Genomic DNA, 23,726 nt, shown 5'->3' on the forward strand with positions numbered 1-23,726 from the left:
CATCAGACTGAAAACAGAATGGAAATGCCGCCATCTTGTGGGCTGCTAGGGAAAGCCGTAGAATCCAGGCTTTAGACGTTACCCAGTTTCCCTTTCTTGCCTCCTTAAGTGGCAGGGGACTCCAGGCTTCCTGGGTCACCAGGGGGCCTCCGAAAGCTTTTCTTTTGTGTTAGTTTCCTCATCTGTAAAGTGAAAGAGGATGGGCTCCTTGATCTCTTGGGTCCTTTCCATCCCCCAAGTCTGTGATTTGCTCGGCTATTCTTTAATCCTTCCTCTTAGCTTCTAGTTGCTGAGCGAGCCTTGGATTAAATGTTATATTTCTGTATACCCTTTCTCAGTATTCCTATCTCTAGCTGTGAGATGCCCACTATATTTCATGAAATGTTTGACAAATATCAAGTATAATGTGAGAATGACTGCAAGAAACTCCCATTCACATTTAACGAATGAAGAACGGGGAAATGATTCTATTTTATGGACGCTGAAGGGAGGCTGAAATGTTTTTTAGCATAGGAACAATAACTCTGAGAAACTACCTTTCTTCTACTATGCTATGTTACCTTTCCAAATGAAAACTGAGGATGGAAAATTCTCTTTATTTATAAGAGCTGCTCTGAACTTACATTTACTAGGTCCAGGATTGGAGTGCTTGGCTACTGGTTACATACAGTATGATAATGAATATTAAAGAAAACCTTATATTCATTTTATGCTACATTTAAAAGACTTACCACATTGTCGCCTCATTTTCAACTTATAGGTCTCTGTGATCCTTGGATTTTTTCCTGACAAACATAACTGGAACATTTTTTTAGTCAGTCAGTATTAATAATTTATGAAAATAAAACATTTAAGTGACATTTAAAACAATTTATCCTAAAAAATTCAGTTCCCATTACCAAAATTTTTGGTTCTGAAAAGGTAAGGCTGAGTACCTTGATGGGATTTCTAGACATTTTTACATTTATTTTTTATTGTCACGCAAAACACAATTCCATATTGGTCATTGTTGTAAGAACACACTCATACATAACCAACCCCCCCCCCCCAAAATAAAATCATAAATACACTGATGTGAAAGACAACTCCAGCAGTTCTTTCTCTGGAGACAAATTCCATAAGTCTTTCAGAATTGCTTCAGATCAGTGCATTGCTGAGAGTAGCCAAGTTTTCACAGACAACCATCGTCCAGTATTGCTGTTACTGTATACAATGTTCCCCCGGTTCTGCTTATTTTGCTCTGCATCAGTTCCTGCTGATCTTTCCGGTTTTTTTCTGAAATCATCAATAGTATTCCATCACCAGCACATACCCCAGTTTGTTCAGCAATTTCCCAATTGAGGGATAGTCCCTCAATTTCCAATTCTTTGCCACCACAAAAAGAGCTGCTACAAATATTTTTGTACAAATAGGTCCTTTTGCCTTTTTAAATTTAATTAATTTAGAATATTTTTCCATGGTTACATGATTCTTTCCCTCCTCTCCTCCCTTCCCCCTCCCATAGCTAACACACAATTCAACTAAGTTTTACCTGTATCATTGATCAAGAGCTATTTCCATATTATTAATATTTGCAATAGAGTGATCATTTCAAGTCAACATCCCCCATCACATACCCATTGAACCATGTGATCAAGGAAATGTCTTTCTTCTGTGTTTCTACTCCCACAGTTCTTCCTCTGGATGTGGATAGTGTTCTTTCTCATAAGTTCCTCAGAATTGTCCTGGATCACTGCATTGCTGCTGGCAGAGAAGTCCATTACATTCTATTGTGCCACAGTCTCTGTATAATGTTCTCCTGGTTCTGCTCCTCTCACTCTACTTCAATTCTTGAGGTCCTTCCAGTTCCCATGGAATCCCTCCAGTTCATTATTCCTTTGAGCACAATAGTATTCCATCACCAACAGATACCACAATTTGTTCAGCCATTCCCCAGTTGAAGGGCATCCCCTCATTTTCCAACTTTTTGCCACCACAAAGAGCAAAACTATGAATATTTTGGTACAAGTCTTTTTCCTTATGATCTCTTTGGGGTACAAACCCAGCAGTGCTATGGCTGGATCAAAGGGCAGAAAGTCTTTTATTGCCCTTTGAGCATAGTTCCAAATTGCCCTCCAGAGTGGTTGGATCAATTCACAACTTCACCAGCAATGCATTAATGTCCCAATTTTGCCACATCCCCTCCAGCATTCATTACTTTCCTTTGCTGTCATATTAGCCAATCTGCTAGGTGTGAGGTGGTGTTTTCATTTGCATTTCTCTACTATAAGAGATGTAGAACACTTTTTCATGTGCTTATTGATAGTTTTTATTTCTCTGCCTATTCATGTACATTGCCCATTTATCAATTGGGGAATGGCTTGATTTTTTGTACAATTGATTTAGTTCCTTATAAGTTTGAGAAATTAGACCTCTGTCAGAGGTTTTTGTTATAAAAAATTTCCCCAGTTTGTTGCTTCCCTTCTAACTTTGGTTGCATTGTTTTTTTTTTGTACAAAATCTTTTTCATTTAATGTAATTAAAATTATTCATTTTACATTTTGCAATATTCTCTATTTCTTACTTGGTCTTAAATTCTTTCCTTTCCCATAGATCTGACAGGTATACTATTCTATGTTCACCTAATTTACTTATAATGTCCTTCTTTATATTTAAGTTGTTTACCCATTCTGAATTTATCTTGATATAGGGTGTGAGATGTTGATCTAGACCTAATCTCTCCCATACTGTTTTCCAATTTTCCCACCAGTTTTTGTCAAACAGTGGGTTCTTGTCCCAAAAGCCAAGATCTTTGGGTTTATTGTATACTACTTTCCCCTTTTTTATTATCTCTTTGGGATACAGACCCAATAGTTTTTTTTAAACTCTTATCTTCTGCCTTAGAATCAATACTATATATTGGTTCCAAGGCAGAAGAGTAGTAAGGGCTGGGCAATGGGTGTTAAGTGACTTGCCCAAAGGGACACAGCCAGGGAGTGTCTGAGGCCAGATTTGATGACTTTAGGCCTGGCTCTCAATCCGCTGAGCCATCTAGTTGCTAGTAGTTTTATAGTTATTTCGAGTTTGGATATAAATTTTTCCCTTCTTCAAAGATCTGTCAGATGAACTATTTTGTGTTCCCCTAATTTCATGATGGGTATCGCTCTTTATAGCTAAGTCATATATCCATTTTGATTGTATCTTGGTATAGGCTGTAAGATACTAGTCTATACCTAGTTTCTGCCTTACTGTTTTCCAATTTTCCCAACAGTTTTTGTTAAAGGGTGAGTTCTGATTGCAAAAGCTGGAATCTTCGGGTTTATCAAACATTAGGTTGCTGAGGTCATTTACCCCAGAATATTGTGTATCTAATCTGTTCTATTGATCTATCATTCCATTCCTTGGCCAGAACCAGATGATTTTGATGATTGCTGTTTTATAGTACAGTTTGAGATCTGGTACTGCTAGGCTGCCAACTTCACACTTTTCCCCCATTAGTTTCCTTGATATTCTTGACCTTTTGTTCTTCCAGATGAATCTTGTTATTATTTTTTCTATTTCTATAAAATAATTGTTTGGTAGTTTGATTCTTTTAGACTTTTTTGACTGTCCAGATGAAATGATTTTTGAGCAGTTTCATATTGTTCAAATACATTCAGTATTTGATACTGTTTATTTGTTAGTATATTTCTACCATTGTGTTATACTGTAAAGTCATTATATGTTTATCATTAGCCATATATGGTGATCATAGTTCCTATTTATTTAGTAAAAGTTCTCTCCTTATGATAGCCCTGTGAATTGTTGTTGTTTAGTTATTTTCAGTCATATCTGACTCTTGACATCGTTGGTTTTCTTGGAAAAGATATTGGAGTGGTCTGCCATTTCCAGCTATTTTATGGGTGAGGAAACTGAGGCAAAGAGGGTTAAGTGACTTGCCCAGCGTCACACAGCTAGTAAGTATCTGAGGCTGGATTGAAACTTGGGAAGATGAGTCTTCCTGACTTCAGGCCAGCACTCTATCCCTGCGCCACCCAGCTACCTGATGAATATGAATAATACAAATATTGCAGCTCCGTTTTGTGGATGAGAAGTAGAGGCCCAGAATGGGGAAGTGCTAGGAAACAGCAGAGTCAGGCCTGGAACCGACGTTTCTGGCTCTACGTCAAGTGAGCTTTCTGCTCTAGAATACCGTTGCCATTGCCAGGGTCAGGTAGGCAGTGCGCTGTAAGCTGGCTGCTTGGCTCAATTTAGCAGTCAGGACTGCCCTGCCACTTGCTCCTGGACTCGTTCATCTTCTTTAACGAAATCGGCAAGAAGACTTTGAAAAGCACTGCTTATCTGCTTGTGATGGGATGGCAGTGTATTGTTAGCTGGTTGACTATCTGAACGTGCCAGCTAACATGCAACTGCTATCCCATTGCATTTCCCACGACACAGACAAATATCCATGCTTTTAGTCGTTTTGTTTTCAGAGGGAAAGGGGAAAATGATGGGGCTGTGATATGCTGTTTTGGCCCAACAATTATAACTCAGGGAATGACTTGATAGTTGCTTAGGAAATATTTTAATTTTGAGTTTAGTATTTTAAAAGTTGTTTAAAGGGTGAAATAACATTTTCTAATACTTTAAAAATTTTAGAAATAGAAAGACTAAAGCACATCTAAAGTTTTTCAATCAAGATTGTCCACATGTGGCAGGTTAAAGAAGCTCATATACTGAATTTTACATATTTAAAATTAATTACAGGAAATGACTATTCAACATATACTTTAAAATACCTTTAATTCTGGGAGTCATAAGAAGGGAAGTAGACAAAAGGAAAAAATATGGAGAAAAAAGGGAACGAGGGGAGTCAGAAGAGATATGGGGGAGAGAAAGAGAGAGACAGTGATGAAAAGGAAAAAACAGAGGGAGAGACATAGCTATAGAGAGGGAGACTCAGTATGTGGTTATTGTTCATAGCTCTTTCAGGGTTGTATATTTGCAGGGAGCTTCCACATATGGGGGAATTGGATGGAGATGAAAGACTATTTTTTGTATTTTGGAATCTCCAATGAGAATGCCTCTCCTCCATGAGTGAGATGAATCAAGTAGAGGGTTGAATTGGGCCCACTCCTAACAGCTCTCCCTCTCCTCCCCTCATCAAATTGAGCTTTAAAAAAAAAATCATGATCCCATGAATGTGACCCATTGTTACCTTGTTCTGTTTATTTTAGTATAAACTGAGTTTGGGTTTCTTCTAAAACAGCATGCGCCTGCCCTTTTTTCTACGTGTTCATTTTCTTTTTTTTTTTAAACCTGAGAATATTGTTTTTTGTTTGCTCTGACAGAAAAGCTAGTCGACAGAGCCTGGTTTTAGTGTTCACATGTGGTGATTGGGCAGTGTATTGTTAGTTAGCTGTTTTTCATAAGTGCAGCAACTGCATACACTTCCATATTTCCATATGTTCTTTCATCAGGCCAGTTTGGTTTAAGCAGATTGTTTAGAGCACTTAAGACAATTTCTTTTGAGATTGCTTTAAGATATTTATATTAGGCTTAATGAATAAGGACTTTTTCTTAACCCTGATTAAAGGTGCTTTGCCCCTACTTTTGTTCATCATTTATCACAGGATAATTGTTGTTTTTGATAGCATTTTTTGCACAAAGGAAGGAGACAAAACCCTTTGTATGATTCCTTCTGAGGGTATCCTCGGGGTTGTAAGGATAATTTTAGTGTTTTGACTTAAAATCTAAATAAGTGGTCGCCATGGAAATTCCCAAATATGAAAATACCCAAGTCAGCTGGGGATGTATGGAGATTTTAATTAATAAAGAGAGAAGGAATTAAGGGAAGGGGGGGAGAGGGAGAGAGAGAGAGAGAGAGAGAGAGAGAGAGAGAGAGAGAGAGAGAGAGAGAGAGAGAGAGAGAGAGAGAGAATTACTTATTTAAACTGCTAAGGCCTTGGCCAAAGTGGCCTCCCTGAGCCTAAGGGTAAGGGAATCAGTCTTATCACTCACCACAAGACTGTATCCAAGCTGGGTTCTAGTTCTCCACTGAACTCAATCTCCTGAACTGAGTTCAGAATCCAATTTCACTCTGACCTGAATTGCCTCCTGACTTTTTACCCCTTCCTTTTAAAGAAATTTTCTCTTATGTCATCTCCCCTAAATTTTCATGTCTACCAATCACAGTAGATGCTTTTTCCCAGGACTGCCCATTCTTAGTTCTCATCTTCTTTGGTTCTCCCCTTCTCTGATTAGATTATATCTTCTGAGTATTTCATACCTCTTTGTTAAGCTTGCCTTTTGTAAGTTACTTGACCTTTTTGTGATTAACCTTTACAGGTACTTAGGCTCCAGCTTCACTATAAGGTATGAGTTAAGTACCTTCATTGTTTAATCAGGAGTTTACAACTTTATCTTCCCCTAAAGTATGTCTAATTAGGGTGGAGTAATTTCCAAGTTCCCAATACATTCCTGATTCTTGTTAGACCAAGTATCTCCATCGTTACAATAAGGGAATAGCTAAACCAAATCTTATAAGGTACAGTCTGAGTCGTTTTGAAGGTTCACAGGGTGTTCTCTCTTCCATGGTAGGCCGCAGTGGAGACCATTCAGACAGCCAGTTTTCCTGCGGCCTGGGTATTCTGACAGGAGAAGAGTTTATGATGTTTAATTCCAGAGGGACACTGTCTACCTTATAGCATGTGGCAAGAGGGCCCTAACTAGGAAGCTCCTGACCATTTCCGCTTGTGACGTGCTCTCTGGCCCGGACATACGCGTCGGAAAGCCTTTGGCTCAGAGACAAGATTTTTTCCTCCATTCCGCACTCACTGCAGCTAGAGGGTTTGCCCTTCATTCCTAGACTAGTGTGAGGTCAGATTTAGACCTCCGGCCTCCGGGCCTGGCCCTCTGAATGCACCCGGCCCCCTGCTGCCCCCAGAGAGAGTCCTGCTGTTGGGTAGATCCAGGAGAAGCCGCTGCTGCATCTGCTCTTCCCTTCATGCCTCAAACCTCATTCTTGCCCGTTCATCCAAGTAGTCTGAGGCCGTTTGGTCCAAACTCCTCAGAGATCCAGAAAAGCGAAATGCCCAGAATGTGCCCAGAATCGCCTAAAGAAATAGCGGCAGAGCGGAGAGCAGTATCCGGCTATCTAGAACTCCTGGTCAGATAGTAAAGAAATGATCTCTCTCCTTAAAGGAACTTAGAATTTAGAATGCTCTTTCTGTTACAATGTGGTGCCTATCTGCTTGTTGGTGGTTGTTGTTATTATTTATTATTATTTAGAATCTGAGAGTCTTGCCTTTAAAAGGAAACTTTTTCCTCTGTAAACTCTTTTATTTTAGAATCAATGTCCATTTCAAAGCAGAAGAGAGAGAAGGGTTAGGCAGTGGGGGTCACACATCTAGGAAGTATCTGAGGCAGATTTGAACCCACGACTTCTAGTCTCCAGGCCTGGCTCTCAATGCCTTGAGCCATGTACCTGCCTCTAAAGGAAACTTCTTTTAAAAAATCTCATCATGTTAAGACTAGGTACTTAAATGCTAGATGAGTTTCTGCAAATATTTCAGTTTGTCCTCCTTTAAGAACTTTAGTTTCGAGAAATCTCTTCTATCAGTATCTTGGTCTTAGCAGAAGGATGCTTAGACTGGCTCCATAGGAGGACCTGCTTTAGACTAGAGAGAATAAAGAGAAGCCAGGCCAGAAAATGCTGATACTATCTTTTCATCTCAGCCAAATTTTAGATGACTTTATTTTCACATGGCTCTTTATGCCACTTCAGGGTTTCTTTGATTTCATAGAAAAAGATCATTAAAAGGCTAACTTGCTGTTTAGAGCTATGTTATTTGGCTAGAACATGACTATGATGTGATTGATGAAAATTGTAAATTATGATTTGGGAAGAAAAAATAATAGTTCTATTCAGACTACTGAACGATCCCCTTATAACTTCTGTAATAATTAGGGTTCCCCCACCTTATTTTTGCCACCATTTTATCCTTTGGAGGCATAACTAATTTCTCCCCAATTCTACCTCCTCTCTGGAATCAAAATGGTCGAGCATTAAACAATGAATTACTTTCCAGGTGGCTACTTCATTCTTAACAATGGAAATAATCAATCTGCAGTTAGTTGGTTCAAATAATTATAATTACTTTGAAATAATTTTCAATTATTTACTTTCTCCAAATCTAAGGTGTTGGCTGGACATAAGCACTAGTTGTGGAATTAGATGAACTTTAGAGAAATGTGGGGAAAGTGACAAATAACTTATTAAAATTTGGAAAGTCTCTGCCCAAATAGTGCGATATAAAAACTATGTGACAGCTTTGCCAAAATATGAAGGCACACTAAAATATCAGACATATAAAAATTTTATTTACAACTCTGAATATGCATGAGTGCATATTTATTTTCTGCCTTGTTACAACACCTCCATTACCCTTTTCCTACTAATACTGATTATAAAATTTTTTAGTCAGATGTTCAAATTTAATCATCTTTACATAGTGGTCTGGGTGGTTGGTATTATTCATCAGTTACAAGCACCAAAAAGGTTCGTGTTTGTGAAATGGGCAGTAGTGAGCTTTAATGATAAAGTATTCTGAATTTTCATTCTTTTTGATAGGGGTCTTGGCTATATTTAATTTTAATTTTATTTCCAGCCTGAATAATCTCTTTTTGGGGGAGGGGAGGGCAAGGAGAGGGAGGAACATTTATATCCTACGGATTTATTTAAAAGACACCATCCTATGGACAGCATTGAATTGGATACCAGAATTGTTGGAATGATTAAAATGTGACCAAAGTGACAGACATTCCAATGATCTTGTTGATAGATACTCAATGCTTAATGACATTTTCTTTCTTTCTTTCTTTTTTTTAAACCCTTACCTTCCTTCTTGGAGTCAATACTGTGCATTGGTTCCAAGGCAGAAGGGTGGTAAGGGCTAGGCAATGGGGGTTAAGGGACTTGCCCAGGGTCACCCAGCTGGGAAGTGTCTGAGGCCAAATTTGAACCTAGGACCTCCCATCTCTAGGTGTGACTCAATCCACTGAGCCTCTTAATGACATTTTCAAAGGTCTTCTTTCTTCTTAATGATGATTTGTCTAACCAAAGCTGCTACATCTGGTCTGATGGCTTCCAAAGATTCCTCAGGTCTCCAGTATTTCACAACTTTACCCTCAGGATTGACAAGATATTTCCAAAAATTCCACCTTGGCTCCTTCTTTGATGAATCTTAAAAAAAAAAAAATCAGCATTAACATGCCTTCACTGTAAGTAAAAACCTACAACTTAATTTTGGGTACAATTTCCACTGAATTAATTTCAATTCAACAAACCTATACTAAGACACTGGGCTAGGTACTGTGGATACAAAGACAAAAAAAAATGACAGTGCCTGCCCTCAAGGATTTTACATTCTATTGAGGGATGCAAGACAAGTAAATACAGGATAACTAGAATAGGCAAAGAGCCCTAACAACTAAATATTGCCTAAGTGAGGACTTAGAAATCAGGAAAAAGTTGAAATGACCAGATTTTTATGTGCTATTTTAATTGTATGTAGAACTGGTAGTGAGGAGAGTGAAATTTTGTTCATTTTGGAAGACTCCACTTAAATAGGAAATTTAAAATTTTTGTTGTATTATTTTAATAAATATTTGACTATTAATGAACAAAATGATAATTTATGACTTAATTGGTATATTTAACATATAGTTGTTTGTAATAAGGAATACAATTGGTATGAAAACTGAAGAATTATATGCATATAATACATTTTTTAAGAAGTAAGACTCTTTTTTTAAGGTAGGAAAGGATTTTTTGCATCTTGATGCCATTTCTTCCAAGAGATTTGGTGTTCAATTTAAATTGTATGGATGAATATAATTGAGCCACCTAACTAATAATTTAGGGAAGATGCAACATATGAAGAAAAACTATGCATGAAAGAAAGCAGTTAACCTAGCATAAAATTAGCTTAGGGAATAAAAAATTTCCACGATGGAAAAGGTTTCAAAAGCATAATGCTGAAGTTTGTGGCCAAAATCTTTTCAGTATCTAAGGAGCTCAGAGTTAAGATGCTACTTTATCTAGGTCCATCCCTGTTCAAAATTTTAAAAGACCCTTCCCCTCCCAACCAGGTCTCACTTGCTTATAAACTTTTTATGCTTATTTGCTCCCCAAACTTTGCTTGACTTGAAAGCAAACCTTGAATCAATACAATTTTAAAAGTTCTTTGGGGGAAAGACTTCTGGAGTTAATGGGATTTCAGAAATGACTCGAATAATAACAGGGAAAAATGTTATTGCAATTCTGACATGAAGATTGGACGACTAAGATTTGGGCTGTAGATGGAAGCTGACTATTGAACTTTCAATGAATACAGTAAACACATATAATTGGAAATTATCAATAAAATCAGTAGTGGCAGATAACTAAAGATCTCTTGAAGTTTTCCTTCCTTTCCACTGCAATTCCCACTTGTTTTTCCTCAGTTTTGAATAGAACATACAAACTGAGGTCAAATGAACCTGAGACATGCTTTTCTGATTTCAAATGGTTTCCCATTACCTATGGAATTAAATTCTGTGATAATAGCCCTAGCCTACTGGTTCAGCACATACTACCTCCCCTCAAAAGAGAATTATTGCCATTCCTCAAAGATAGTCCTATACTTGTTTGCCTCTGGGCTTTTCTTTACCTCCTAATAATATACCAATAATACCCTCCCTGCCCACCAAAGCCTTCAAGGGCTCACCATGGTCACCCTGGGTTGAATAAATATGAAACGATGATGAAAAAAATCTGCAAGATGAGATCTTTCATGAAATACATTCTTCAAAAAAGAAAAAAAGAAAAAGCCTTGCCAGCAGCTATGCAAATGTAAAGGGCCCCGCCAGTTGGGGAGTCTAGGGATGCTCTTCTTGACTTGAAGCGATCGGGCAGCTTCTACACGCTATCCCCCAGGGTGGGGAGCATGTTTGCTCTCTAACTGAAAAGAGGCTCCTAAAAATGCTGAAGGAGACTCGTAGGAGCTCCCATTGGGCTTTGCTGTTTGCACAGTACAGAGATGCCTTTGTAAGGCTCGGCTAATGAAGGGCGCGGAGGGTACTTACCCACGAGGAATTTAAACGCCGGCTCTCCTTCGGAGCCCAGAATCTTGATCTTGTGGAAGATGGGGAAAGTCACTCCGTAGTTGGCTTTGACGAAGGCTTCTATTTCGTGGCTGAGGCCGGGCTCGGATTCTCCGAACTGATTGCACGGGAAAGCCAAGACGTTGAAGTGGAAGGAGCCGAACTCCCGGTGCAGCTCCTGCAGCGCCAAGTAGTTTCTGTCGGTGTGCTGGCAGTTCGTGGCCACGTTTACAATCAGCGACGCCTCCCGGGAAAAAGAGAAAAGCCGGTCGGGAAAGTGAAACCTCGATAGTTATAAAACGGCAAGCTCAGAGGCCAAAACCAACGGCCGACACCTCGGCACCGGGCCGAGCCGCTGCTCTTTGGGTCTGTTACGCCTCCAAGTATTATATTTATAAAACAGGAACCCGGGGCTCCAGAGATATCGGGGACACCGAGATACACCCGGGCGGGGTGGGAAAAGGGAGAAACTTCGGAGTCGGGGCGATCCGAACAAAAGTTCTTTCTGATGCGGCGACACTTTCCTGATAACTTTATCATTAAATGATATTTTCCGCCCCCGCCCCCGCCCCCACCCTAGTCAGTCTGTAAAGGATTCAAAGCGTTCCGGTCCCCCAAAGGGACTGGGCTGGGGGTAGTACTTCAAACCCAGCTTTCCCGGGGGATACTTCCCCTGGGGCGACGCCCGAAGACCCGGGGAGGGGGATGAGCAGAGACGGAAATCCCGGACCTCTCCCGGCCCCGCGTTAGGACGGGACGGAGAGCCGAGATGTCGCTCCTCTGGCCCAGGAAGGTCCGGAGGGAAGGCATTCGCCCCAGCACGCCCGGGAAGCCCAGAAGGAGCGACTTACTTTGCCTCGGTACTTCTCCAAAGAAACGGTCCTTCCCCGGGAGTCCTTCACCTCAAAGGAATAGAAGTCTTTGATTCTGGGCTTCAGGTACTTGAGCTGCAGCAGGAAGAGCGTGACGGAGCACAGGACCATAGACAACAGAACGGCGATCACCCGGGCCTTGGGGATGGAGCACTTCAGTGGAGTCGGGGCCGCGAAAGGCTCCATGTTGGAGGGATCCTCGGGGCCGTCTCAGCAGGCCGGGCTTGGAGGAGGAGCCGAAAGCCCGAACCAGCCGCAGCCTTCCCGGGGTCCCCCCACCCCCACCCCACCCCCACCCCTCGCTCGGGACGGAAGAGTCTCGATCCGTCCAGAGGGCGCTCCAGAAGACCGCCGCCACACAGCGGGGGCTCCGCGGGGCTGCGTCCTCCGCCTGGGACAAGATTGCAAATCTTGAACGGACAATCTCCTGATTTTACTTGTAATTGTCCCTCGGGCCCTTTTGGAAGCAGCCAGAAAACACTTCGCCAGCAGATGGCGGTGCATCGGTTCAAAAGATCCTCCTAGAAACGGTCTGGCATTCTTTTAACCCTTACCTTTGTGTTAGTTCCCAGGCGGAAGAATGGTGAGGGCTGGGCCATGGGGGTCAAGCGACTTGCCCAGGGTCACACAGCTGGGAAGTGTCTGAGCTCCTATTTGAACTCGGGACCTCCCGCCTCTAGGCCTGGCTCTCCACCCACTGAGCTACCCAGCTGCCCCCATCATGATTGATTTTTGAGGCATAGAATGTGGAGCCCAAAGGAGCCTCAGGGGCCATCCAGTCCACTCCCGGAAGGAGGTCCTAAGAAGCGGAAGGATTTGTTGGGCACCCAGGATAAGAGCCCTTAGAAGTAAGGCCTGGGAAGGCCGGCTGCAGAAACAAAATACAAAGCAAAACCCCAAACCCTGAACGTTTTCTGGGTCTCTGTGCGAAGAAATACATGGTTGAAAAGAACTTCTGAGATCCCCTTAGTCTATGCTCATCACAAAAGCCTGATGGGCTCCACAGATCCTTAAGGATCCGGCAGAGAGGCGGTGATTGGGGGGGAAGCTTTGTGCGCCTCAACTCCAGGCCCATTAAGTTTGTGGGTAACAGGCCACCCCTCTATGGAGTGGGGTCCAGGGGATAATGGGGCTCAGCCATGGCATCCTCAAACCCATCATTGATTCCTGACCTGCCCAAGGGGGGCATTGGGGGCCCTGGGCTTGTACACGGGAAATGTGAAAGAGGCCCATCTCTGTAGCTTGGGGTGGCCGCCCCCCCCCTCCCCCCCCCCCCCCCCCCCCCCCCCCCCGCCCACTGATGCCGGGGTCCCTCACTCACCTTTGCCGTATTCTCCATCAGGGGTGTCGCATTCAAAGAGAAATGGGGATGCTGCCTCCACTAGAGAAGCTTTAGGGTCCCGGCCACCGACTGAGCAAGCGTTATCTAGGCCGCATGGCATTCTTGTTTTGTGAAATGGGCCCATTAGAAACCCTTCTGTGCCATCTTAGAATGAGTATCGGGCATGGGCGGGTTCAGTGGTGCCCAGCCAGGCTCGAACCTGGGCCCTCCTGGCCTCGGCTTGGCTCTCAGTCCACCGAGTCGGGCCATTTGAGGCCTCGGAGGCTGTTTGACACAACTCTCTACTGGAATGGAAACTGCCAGTTCTGTACCCTCCGCCAGCGTCCTGATGAAACCCTAAAGGCGGCCGTCATCAGATGGTGCAGTGCTCCTTCCAAGGGAATTTGTATTTTGAAAAAGAAGCAACCTTGGTAAAGTGACTGGCACAGGGTCACACTGCCAGAAGGTGCCCAAGGCCATATGGGAACCCAAATCCTTCCAGTTCTGTGCCCGGTGCTCCATCCCCTGCACCACCCAGCCCCTCCCTGCTACCCAGAGATCCTATAGACCCGTGATGGTGAACCTATGCCACAGATGCTAGAAGCGGCATGCGGAGCTCTCTCTGTGGGCCCTCACCAGTTAGTGACTAGGGCAGAGCTCCTCCCTTCCCTCTCACCCCTGGGTCCCTGTCCCTCCCCTGAGTGGAGCCCTCAGGCCACTCCCTCCTTTTCTCCCTCCCTTAGGTGGGATAAGGTGGCTGGGGAGGGGGATACAGCCCTTGGTCAACTGATGAAAGTTCTACCCAAGACACAAATGAGACTGGAGGAGGGAGATACAGCAAGGTTCATGTGGAGCAGTAGGGGGCCCAATGCTAAGAAGGGGGGCCCACTGGGGAGGAAGGAGGAAGGACAAGGAGGAGCCTGGTGCCAGTAAATGGTTTATAGAGTCCCATCTGAGTGGGGGGAGAAATAGGGTCTTACAGGTTTGGGGAAGGAAGGTGGTGGAGGGAACAAGGCTGCGTGGATTGCCTCGACTGGTTGTTTCTGGGAAGGTGAGCTACTTGGATTAACTTCATTGGAAGTCCCTGAGTGGGGTGGGAAGGTGCTTCTCAGGAATGGAAAGTTGTTTTTTTTTTAAATCCTCACCTTCTGCCTTAGAATCAGTACTGTGTACTGGTTCTGAGGCAGAAGAGTGGTAAGGGCTAGGCAATGGGGGTCAAGTGACTTGCCTAGGGTCACACAGCTAGGAAGTGCCTAAGCTCAAATTTGAACCCTGGACCTCCCATCTCTAGGCCTGACTCTCAATCCACTGAGCCATCCAGCTGCCCCCCTCCCCCAAGGTTTCTTAACCTGAGGTCTTTGAACTTGTATTCTTTTCTTCTTTAAAAAACAAACATCTTGACAATTATTTCAAAATAATTGTCTTCCTTTTTAATCCTCTTGTTTTATTTTATTCATTTAAAAATATTACTCAGAGAAGGAATCTGTGCAGAGACTTCACCAGGCTGCCAGAGGATTCCATGGCACAAAATAGGTTAAGAACTGATCTACAGTGTGTGTAGGAGCCAGAACCAAATAGAACCATTGAAAGAGGAGCCTCAACAGGAGAAGAGACTCAGTTGTCTAATCTGCTTTAGACTTGGAAAGCACACAGGCCCAGCTGACTCACCCAGCACAGCCCCAGCCCCAGCAGAGGGCAAGACTGAGCAGGGAGTTATGTGAACTCGGGAACAATTCAGACCTATCCCTTCCATGGCATTGTGATGTGTGGCCAAGAAGTGAGATGAACCCACCAGGTGGCCCTCTCTGGGAAGGGACATCTCTGTTATGAGACTTGTGTGTGCATACGCCCTTTGCATTGTTTTGTCACGTTAAAGTTTTATCACATTTGATGACTTTTTAGTTTGATTTATTTTGGGGGAAGCTTATGTGACCTTTAAGATCCATGAACCAGATTTTACAGGTCCTATGATAGACCCTGGTTTGGGGCTCATTGAAAAGCCCTCAAAACAAACTCAACAGATTGTATTGTTCTACGTTCCCAAAGACACAGATTACATTGTATTTTGTGATCTGGCAATTAATACAAAGTGGGGTGTTTAAAGGAGACCTCTTGGTATACTCACTAAAGCTGTTTGCTACGGTCATGGAGACTATCTGAGTACAAAAGGAAGAAGAATTCCTTGTTATCCCCCCCCCCCCCCAATTTCCTCCCTTCTCTCCCCTCTAAGAGATGGTAAGCACTTTGGTCTGGGTTATACAAGTATTATCACGCAGAACCTATTTTCATATTGTTCATTGTTGTACGAGAATATTCATAAGAACCCCCCCTCCCCAATACAGTAATGTGAAAGATACCATGGTTTGATCCCAATTCTGACTCCAGCAGTTCTTTCTCTGGAGGTGAATAGCATTCTTTGTCATAAATCTTGTCTTTGTCTTTCTTTGTAGCATTCTTTGTCATAAATCCTGAGGACATAAAAACTGTCCTCAATCAGTCATTCCACAATATTGTTACTGTGTACCATGTTCTGCTGGTTCTGCACAAAGGTTGCGTCACCAACACGTGCCACAATTTTCTCAGCCATTCCCTAATTGATGGCTATCTCTTCCATTGCCAGTTCTTTACCACCACAGAAAGAGCTGTTAGAAATAATTTTGTACCACTAGGTCCTTTCCCCTGGACCCCCTTTTTAAATCTCTTTGGGATTATACACCTACTAGTAGTATTACTGGATCAAAGGGTGTACACAGTTTTATAGCCCTTTGGGCATAGTTCCAAAGGAAGAGAAGTTTCTTATAGACGGTGAGGTTCTCCAGATACTCCCACTTAAACATCACTATACATTGATTGCTTCAAGTCCTAGAATATTACAAAGCTGCCTTAATGAGATCCAAAACCCCTAAAGGAGACTGGCCTAACAAATCTCGTATTAGGCTGAAGAATGCCTAATCCAGGCTATGCTATTCAGTTAAGGGATCTAGTCTACTTATTATTTATTTTGGACTGACACTGAAGATGGACAGTGTAAAAATAATATGGCAAGCTGTAAAACTAATAGGCAATGAATTGATTATTGATTTATAAATTGATTTAGATACTCTACTTGCTGTGCTTACAAAGTATCTTCAGTTTATATAAGTGAAGTGAAGCTCATAAGTGAACTTCTCTTCAGGGCCAGGTGCAAGGATGCTAAGTTATAAAATAAATCTTGTTATAAAAATAAAATATTTATTGAAAATATAAGGATAAAAAGGATTTATAACTCTAAGGGATTCTAACTCCACCCAAATAAAACTCCCTGTTTCTGCAAGGAACCACTTCTCCTGTTTTCACAGGCTACACTGATTCTTCCTGACTAACTCAAATTTTTACTATTCTAAATAAACTAACACTATTATCCTTATAATTCTTAACTTTGTCTCCAAGTTATAAAAATAACAAAGGCTAGCTGCCTGAACCTCAGCAGACTCAGAGTGGAAATCAAAGACCAGGTCTTTCTTTGTGTTTCCCAAGTTTGGAAAGGAAAACACTTAGCTCCTTCAGGTCTTTCCATCCTTTCCTTCTACCTCAGACAGTGTGTGTGTGTGAGAGAGAGAGGAAAAAGATGTTACCTCCTCCAAGCCCTCATAAAAGAGAGAGAGAGAGAGAGAGAGAGAGAGAGAGAGAGAGAGAGAGAGAGAGAGAGACAGAGAGAGAGAGAGACAGAGAGAGAGAGAGACAGAGAGAGAGAGAGAGAGAGAGAGAGAGAGAGAGAGAGAGAGAGAGAGAGAGAGAGAGAGAGAGAGAAAATTAGATGTAATAATGGTTATCAAATATTTTTATGAACAATGTACCAGAAGAATTCCATTATAGTGAATCATAAACATTCCCTTACGGGTATGCCAAATAGGAGGCAATGGCTGGGAGCGTATTGGATCATCTTTGTTAATTTTATCTCCACAGTATGTTCCAGTGTTTCTAGATAGACTTTAGCATTACTCCTTTGCCTCTCCTGGCATTTCCAGGTTTTTTCCCCACCCACTGAATATGTGTGCCAGGTTATTTATCGCCAGATATATTTGTTTCTATTTTCCCAGTTGTTTTATTTTGTTATTTCCTGACCTTATTTTTACCCTTTCTCTAGGCTCCTTTCTATTTATTTTTTGGCCCCCGTGCTCCAAATTCCTCCCGATTTAGTGTCAATGTAATGAGAACTTTAAAGGTAAACAAGCCAAACAGATTTACTTAGGGTATCAAGCCATCCATCCTTTTTCCCTTCTTTGTCTTGTTTTTCTCATCTTCCTCTTCCTCTCTATTAATAAATACTTGAGTCATTCCAAACTATGCGATAGGCATTTCCTCCAAGGGAGATCCTGAATTCAAAGTGTAAAAACACTGCAGAATGAAATAGAATAGTCTAGTGAGAAGTGCCCCTCATATCCTTCTCACAATGTACCCAGGGAAGTTTGAAGCCTTGAGGAATAAATTGAAGACAGTAATCCAAATAATTCGTACTTTCACCTAGGCTCTCTTTATGAAGTTAAATAAAATAGATGACAAATGCAACCAAGACTAAACATTACAGATTGCAAAATTATGTTGGAATAATGCAGCCTCTGCCTAAAGATCTCCAGGGACAGAAAGTGCATTTCTTTACAAGGCAGCCCATCACAGGACCACAGAATAGGACTCCATCACTTACTACTTATGTGACTTGGGCAAGTTTTCTCTTGGGCATTTTCCTCTTTGGGTTTTGACTTGGTCATCTGTAAAATGAGAGAATTGGGTTAGCCCTTTCAATGCTAATGGTCAATTAATCCAACCTGACCTTACTAAGAAGGAATTCTTTCTATATCCCCAATAAAAGAGTGTTTACCTTGAGTTCTTCCAGGGAAGGAAAACCTAGACTATCCAGAAGCAGCTCATTGCACTTTTTGACAGAATATTTTTCCTTATATCAAGCTGGGACTCTGCAGCCTTCATCAGACCGCTATCCTTTGGGACCAACTTAACCAAATATTAAAAATTTTAATATTAAATTTTAATTAAATGTAATAATAAATAAAATAACAATAAATAAAATAGTAAATACAATAAAAATTTTTATGAACAATGCACCAGATGAATTCCATTACAATGAATTATTTCCTTCTAAATATGTTCGAAATTTTTGGATGGTGGGCCAACTGGCTGTGTTAGATCATTTCTTAATTTTTTCTCCACTGTATATTCTATCTACATTTTGGCTAATAAAATATTTGAAAATAGTTATCATGACCATTTATCCACATACTTCCCCTTCTTTAGGCTAACTTGCCTCAGTTTCTTCTTCTGATCCTCAGATGACATAGTCTCAGAAGTCCTCATGTTCCTGGCTGCCATCTACTAGACACACTTTTTATAATGGGGCACCAGGACTTATGAGAAAGAACTCTATTCCTATCCAGAGGAAGAACCGTGGGAGCAGAAACACAGAAGAAAAACAAATGCTTGATCACATGAGTCGATGGGGATGTGATTGGGGATGTAGACTCTAAATGATCACCCTGGTGCAAATATTACTAATGTGGAAATAGGTCTTGATCAATGACACTTGTAAAACCCAGTGGAATTGGGTGGGAGGGAAAGAACATGAATCATGTAACCTTGGACAAATATTCTAAATTAATTAATTAAATAAAAAATTTCAAATCCACACACACAAATAAATAAAAGTAAAAAATATATATAATGGGGCACCATCTTTTATCTAACCACCTCAGAGTAACAGCAGCTCTATAACTTGTCTTGCATTATGTCCCCTAACATAGCCTGTGATCAGGTTAGCTTTTTTTTGATGGGTGTCATGCTACGGATTCACATTTAATTACTATCATTCTCTAACCACCCCCAAATCCTCTTCATCCCTCATCACCTGTTTCAGCTGAAGCAAGTGCATCTCACTCTTTTGCCTCATTTAGTTTCAGATCTCTTAATTCTGCTTTTACTGATATTTTGTTTATTTTATTCCCCTACCCTTGCTCCCCTGAAGACTGGACTTCCCTTGGTGCTTCATACCCTTACCTAGGACACTCAGTAAACTTCAGCCCTACGGTAGCTCAGAACTCGGGGACTCAGTCAGATTCCCCCCCAGGAGCAAGGATGGGCCACCGTGCCCAGCGTGAGAGCTTTAAAATTTTTTTAAATGATTTATTTATTTTCAGTTACACAAAGAACCAATTTTTGATGATTACTTTTTGACATTTTAAGATTTAAAATTTCCTCCTTTCTCCCTTTCCCCCTCTTCTCTAAGGCAGTAAAAATAGTGTGATATAGTAGTGGGCTTTCATGCAATGCTTATTTCCATATTGCTCAAGCTGTGATAGAAAATTCATATCACACATACAATAAAAACTCATGAAGAAACCAAGTGGAAGTTGGCATTCTTTGATTGGCAATCAGACGCCACCGGTTTTTGTTACGGTTGGAAAAACACATCTTTATGTTTTATATTTTTCTTGCTTACTCTGGGTCAGAGTGTGATTCTTGAAACTCCTTTTCCATAATTCCCCTGTCCTTGTTGTTTGAATGAGTTTCTCCCGTGGCACCTTGATTTCAAGAAATGCAAGATATTTTACCTCGCTTTCTCTTTCCTTTCTCTGGGGTGCTTTTGTTTGATCATTAGAGCCTATTCTCTCCTTGTTCCCTCAATTCTCCTTGGATAAAGTAGGACTTCTAAATACTCCCCTGACACTACCTCCTTTTTGTAGCATATAAACAATGATACTAAGGCCACCTGGTCTTTTCATTCTATGTGTAAATGTTTATCTTTACGCTTCCTTAGTCTATTGTCCCAAACTCTGGTCAACTCTGACTTTCTCAAGAGGAAGGTGAAAAACCAGCCATTTTGCCAAAAGTCCATTTTCTTTCACATGTGCTAAGGAGTAAAGGATAAGTTATTCTAGGGTGCAAGCCATTTTCCTTTCTCTTTTTTGGTAATATAATATTCTAGTCTTTTATTTCTCTTCATAAGAGTGTTGTTCAGTTTTTTCAGGCATGTCTGACTCTTTGTGAGCCCATTTGAGGTTTACTTGGCAAAGATCCTAGAGTGATTGGCCATTTCCTTCTCCAGCTCATTTTACCGATGAGGAAACTGAGGCCAACAGGAGTAAGTGACTTGCCCAGAGTCACAAAGCTAGTAAGTGTCTGAAGCTGGATTTAAACTCAGGAAGATGAGTCTTCCTGATTCCTGGCTTAGAATCTATCCACTGCAACACCTAGCTGCCTTTCATCTAGTCTTTAATTTTTTAAACTGGTGTTCCCTGATAAATGAACATTCTACTTTTGGAACTTTGCAAAGTCCTTTCTTTTACTCTAAAGCTTTTTGATTACATTCCTGGGTGAGTTAAATAGACTCCTTTCTTCTATAATTCCAAGAATTCTGTTGATTTTCAATTTGTCCTCTAATTCTATACTAGTAAGGCATTTTTTTTTTGGTATGATTCCTAAATGATGAAATTCAGGCTCCTTGTTTTATCATGTTTTTCTTATTGATATTTATATTCAAGATGAATTATTTTGGTTAAATATTGTTCAAATTTTTGAGTTTTCTGGAGCTCTTTAAATACTTCTTATTGCACCATTGTCTTTTTTTGCGTTCTGTCTTTGCCATTCTCTTTTTCAGTATCCATTGGTTTATTTACTGGTTTTTCACTCTGTCCTGAACTACTGATTCCCTTGTTGGTTTTACAGAGTTTTTATTTAAGAGTTCTGATTTTTCCCCTTAAATTTTTCTTAAATTTTTCAAATTAAACTTAAGCATTTCAGTTCTTGCATTTTGAATCTAAATTATGGGGGGGGGCTAGTTATAATTCTTACAGTATTATTCACTTCTGGAGATTTCTTCTTACAATCTTTTATTCTTTAAAATTTCTTTCAATACCATCAAAATTTGTTTGTTTGTTGGTTTAACTACATATTTCTTCAATCTCTCTCTACTGATTTTTACCCACGGTGGGCTTTTGTTTGTGAGGTTTTCTTCTTCCCTTCATTTTTTGAGTGTTTTAATTTTGTTTGACATTGCTATTGTTACTACTTTTGCTGTTTCGAGGTAAGGAGAGGGACCTATACTTAGACATTTAAATCAGCTATCTTGCTGGAATTCTTGCAAAATATTTCCTATATTACGTTGGGCTTCGTTTATTTCTTGATTTTTAAAAAATCCTTTCCACTTTTAAGATCATGCCTCTTGGCAGGCAAGATGATGACAAAAGAGGAAATACATTTCATTGACTTTTGTCAAAGTCCTTGACCATTCCATTGATTTATTCTTTCTTTTCTAATTGATTTTTTAACCCCATCAGTCATCTTTAGGGGAACAGATGGACACAGATGTATAGAACCTTGATCTTATTTCGGTAGATGTTTGGGATTTATCATAAAATTTCCTGACATTTAAAAAAATTATCCCAATCCAGTAGACTCCTCTTTTTTCTTTTCCCCTACTTTTTCTTAAAGTAACCTTTTATTGACATTTTCTTTTTCTTACAGTACTGTAGTTGTCCCACCTCTCCTTCTGAGGGCTATCCTGTATAACAAATAGTATTTCTTTAGGAGGGAAAAAAAGTGAGCACAACTGATTGACACATTGAAAAAGTCCCCAAATCTAAGCAATGTGTAACACTTGAGGGCTTCCTGCTTTTCTCTCGCTTAAAAAATTTGAAACCACTTTAATTTTCTGTTCTCTGTCATAATTTCAGTATAACTTCAAGGACCCAAAGGATTATTTCCAGAACCTCATGATAATGCCATGATTTTAACACTGGCACGATTTGAAAGAGTTATATATGTATATATATATATATATATATATATATATATATATAAAAGTGTATATCTTTTATTATTACTGTTATTCAAAGAGCCTGTATTTCTGACACAATAGACTATTCTCAGTAAATAGAAATAACATATGTTGTGTTTAATTACTGTCAATAGCTATTCCTTGAATGATCTGTGTCCTTTGCAAGGGGGCAGGGAGAGGAATCCCCAATGGGAAAAGCATTTGGGGAAATGATTGGCTAAAGGGAGACACCTTGAAAAATTTTATTGAGGTTCCTACAATTTAAATTTAGGGCTGTAGAAAGAATACAGTCATATCAGACTTTTTTTGAACTCTGGTCATTTAGGCCCAGTGAGCAACGTTGTGTCAGACAGACAAACTGAGCCTTCATTTATACATCTTTTATTTCTACGTATTTTTGGAAATCATTGATCGCAGCTCTTTATCGTTGTGTTGTTCAATAAACAGGCATGGAATCCAACCAGTACTTCCTATTCCAACTTCAAAAGCAACATCGAGAGGAGACCCACAGCTGAGATGCCCGTTTTTAGTAGCCCCATAGCCACGAGAGGGCAGCAGGCCTCCACTGAAGATGGGGCAGCCCATTCTTTCGAGGCGGACCATTCTCTTAATCTGGCTAATGCTTCTGAATCAGTGTTGGAGAGGACCCAGGAGGAGGTGACCATGATTCGTGGTAAGAATACAACGCTGTGGACCATGTCTGAATGCTTTGAAAGGAGAGAAATTCTGTCTCTTAACTTAGATGTGTCCAAGTTTCCCCATCTGTAAAATGGGAGCTAATGGACCAGAAGACGTCTAAGTCTGTAATCTTATTAAGCTATGCTTTGTGACTTTGAGTTTAATGCCATTTCTACTCCCCCAGAACTATAGAAGTAGGAGTTGTTCATTTTGTATTTCTCCAGCTGTGTTTCCTTTTCTCTTCCAAAGAATTGGAAATTTCCAAAGAAAATCAGTTTAGCATGCAAGTAGATTATAATTTGACTTGAAAACTTCTCTTAGATCTACTTTGAAATATAATTTTTATAAGTCATTATGACCTTTTAAGGAGATGCTTTAAATCTGTTTCGAAATTTGTTTTTGTTATTCCCGTTATAGGTTCATTTGCTGGTCCTTGGTGGCTAAGGAAAACCATTGATGTTGGGATGTTCAGGTGTCTGTAAAGTCTAGTTTACTTGCAATTTTTTGGGGTGGGGTAAGGGAAGAAAAGAACTGAAAGGTTCTACACATCATGGCTGAATTAGAATTCAAATTGAGAACCACCCTGAGCAAAGCTCTCATCATGAGCTCCACACATGGAGAGAGAACACTCCAGGAGTCTGGTGCACTTAGACAGGAAGCCCAGGTCTGCCATTTCTCCTTGAAATATTGGAACCAGCCAGGAAAGTAGGAAAGAGTAACTTTAGAGAGGTATACTCTGTAATCTAGAGAGGAGAGAAGAGAAAGAGAGACAGAAGAGAGGGAGAAAGAGATGGAGAGAGGGACGGGGTGGGGGGGTAAAGGGAGAGAGAGAGAGAGACAGAGACAGAGAGAGAGAGAGAGAGAGAGAGAGAGAGACAGAGAGAGAGGGAGAAAGAGAGACAGAGAGAGAGAGAGAGACAAAAAC

General features: G+C 40.8%; 2 protein-coding genes and 3 non-coding genes across 6 annotated transcripts in view; 4 read left to right on the forward strand and 1 right to left on the reverse strand.

The window, feature by feature from the left end:
- Positions 1-23,726, forward strand: part of CDC20B (cell division cycle 20B) — a 57,992-nt gene that overhangs the window by 5,588 nt on the left and 28,678 nt on the right. Inside the window, exon 3 of the mRNA XM_007486312.3 lies at positions 22,571-22,796. Within this exon, the coding sequence (XP_007486374.2) occupies positions 22,571-22,796 (226 nt within the window). The remainder of the gene's footprint in view (positions 1-22,570; positions 22,797-23,726) is intronic.
- Positions 4,194-4,255, forward strand: MIR449B (microRNA mir-449b). The gene has a single exon (NR_127503.1). It is a non-coding gene; the product is annotated as a microRNA mir-449b (primary transcript).
- Positions 4,326-4,404, forward strand: MIR449A (microRNA mir-449a). Its single transcript, NR_032205.1, has one exon. It is a non-coding gene; the product is annotated as a microRNA mir-449a (primary transcript).
- Positions 5,360-5,418, forward strand: MIR449C (microRNA mir-449c). Its single transcript, NR_127502.1, has one exon. It is a non-coding gene; the product is annotated as a microRNA mir-449c (primary transcript).
- Positions 8,324-12,719, reverse strand: GPX8 (glutathione peroxidase 8 (putative)). Of its 2 annotated transcripts, XM_001365501.5 has the most exons (3): positions 11,958-12,553; positions 11,089-11,350; positions 8,324-9,205 (listed from the first exon to the last, which is right to left on the reverse strand). In XM_001365501.5, the coding sequence occupies exons 1-3, from the start codon at positions 12,162-12,164 to the stop codon at positions 9,042-9,044; spliced, it is 633 nt and encodes a 210-aa protein (XP_001365538.1). In that variant the 5' UTR covers positions 12,165-12,553; the 3' UTR covers positions 8,324-9,041. The 2 variants fall into 2 exon arrangements, with proteins under 2 accessions (XP_001365538.1, XP_016286786.1); XM_016431300.2 differs by lacking the exon at positions 11,089-11,350 and having other exon boundaries at positions 11,958-12,719.

This window comes from Monodelphis domestica, chromosome 3 (genome assembly GCF_027887165.1).
Source record: "Monodelphis domestica isolate mMonDom1 chromosome 3, mMonDom1.pri, whole genome shotgun sequence".
NCBI lineage: Eukaryota > Metazoa > Chordata > Mammalia > Didelphimorphia > Didelphidae > Monodelphis > Monodelphis domestica.

Bases quoted from the DNA above. Each gene is read 5' to 3' on its own strand.
- GPX8 (XM_001365501.5), bottom strand. From the start codon at position 12,164: ATGGAGCCTTTCGCGGCCCCGACTCCACTGAAGTGCTCCATCCCCAAG. The intron at 11,351-11,957 runs GTAAGTCGCTCC...TTTTCCCGGGAG, and splicing joins TGGAGAAGTACCGAGGCAAA to GCGTCGCTGATTGTAAACGT. The intron at 9,206-11,088 runs GTAAGTACCCTC...TTTTTTTTTAAG, and splicing joins GGCGTTTAAATTCCTCGTGG to ATTCATCAAAGAAGGAGCCA.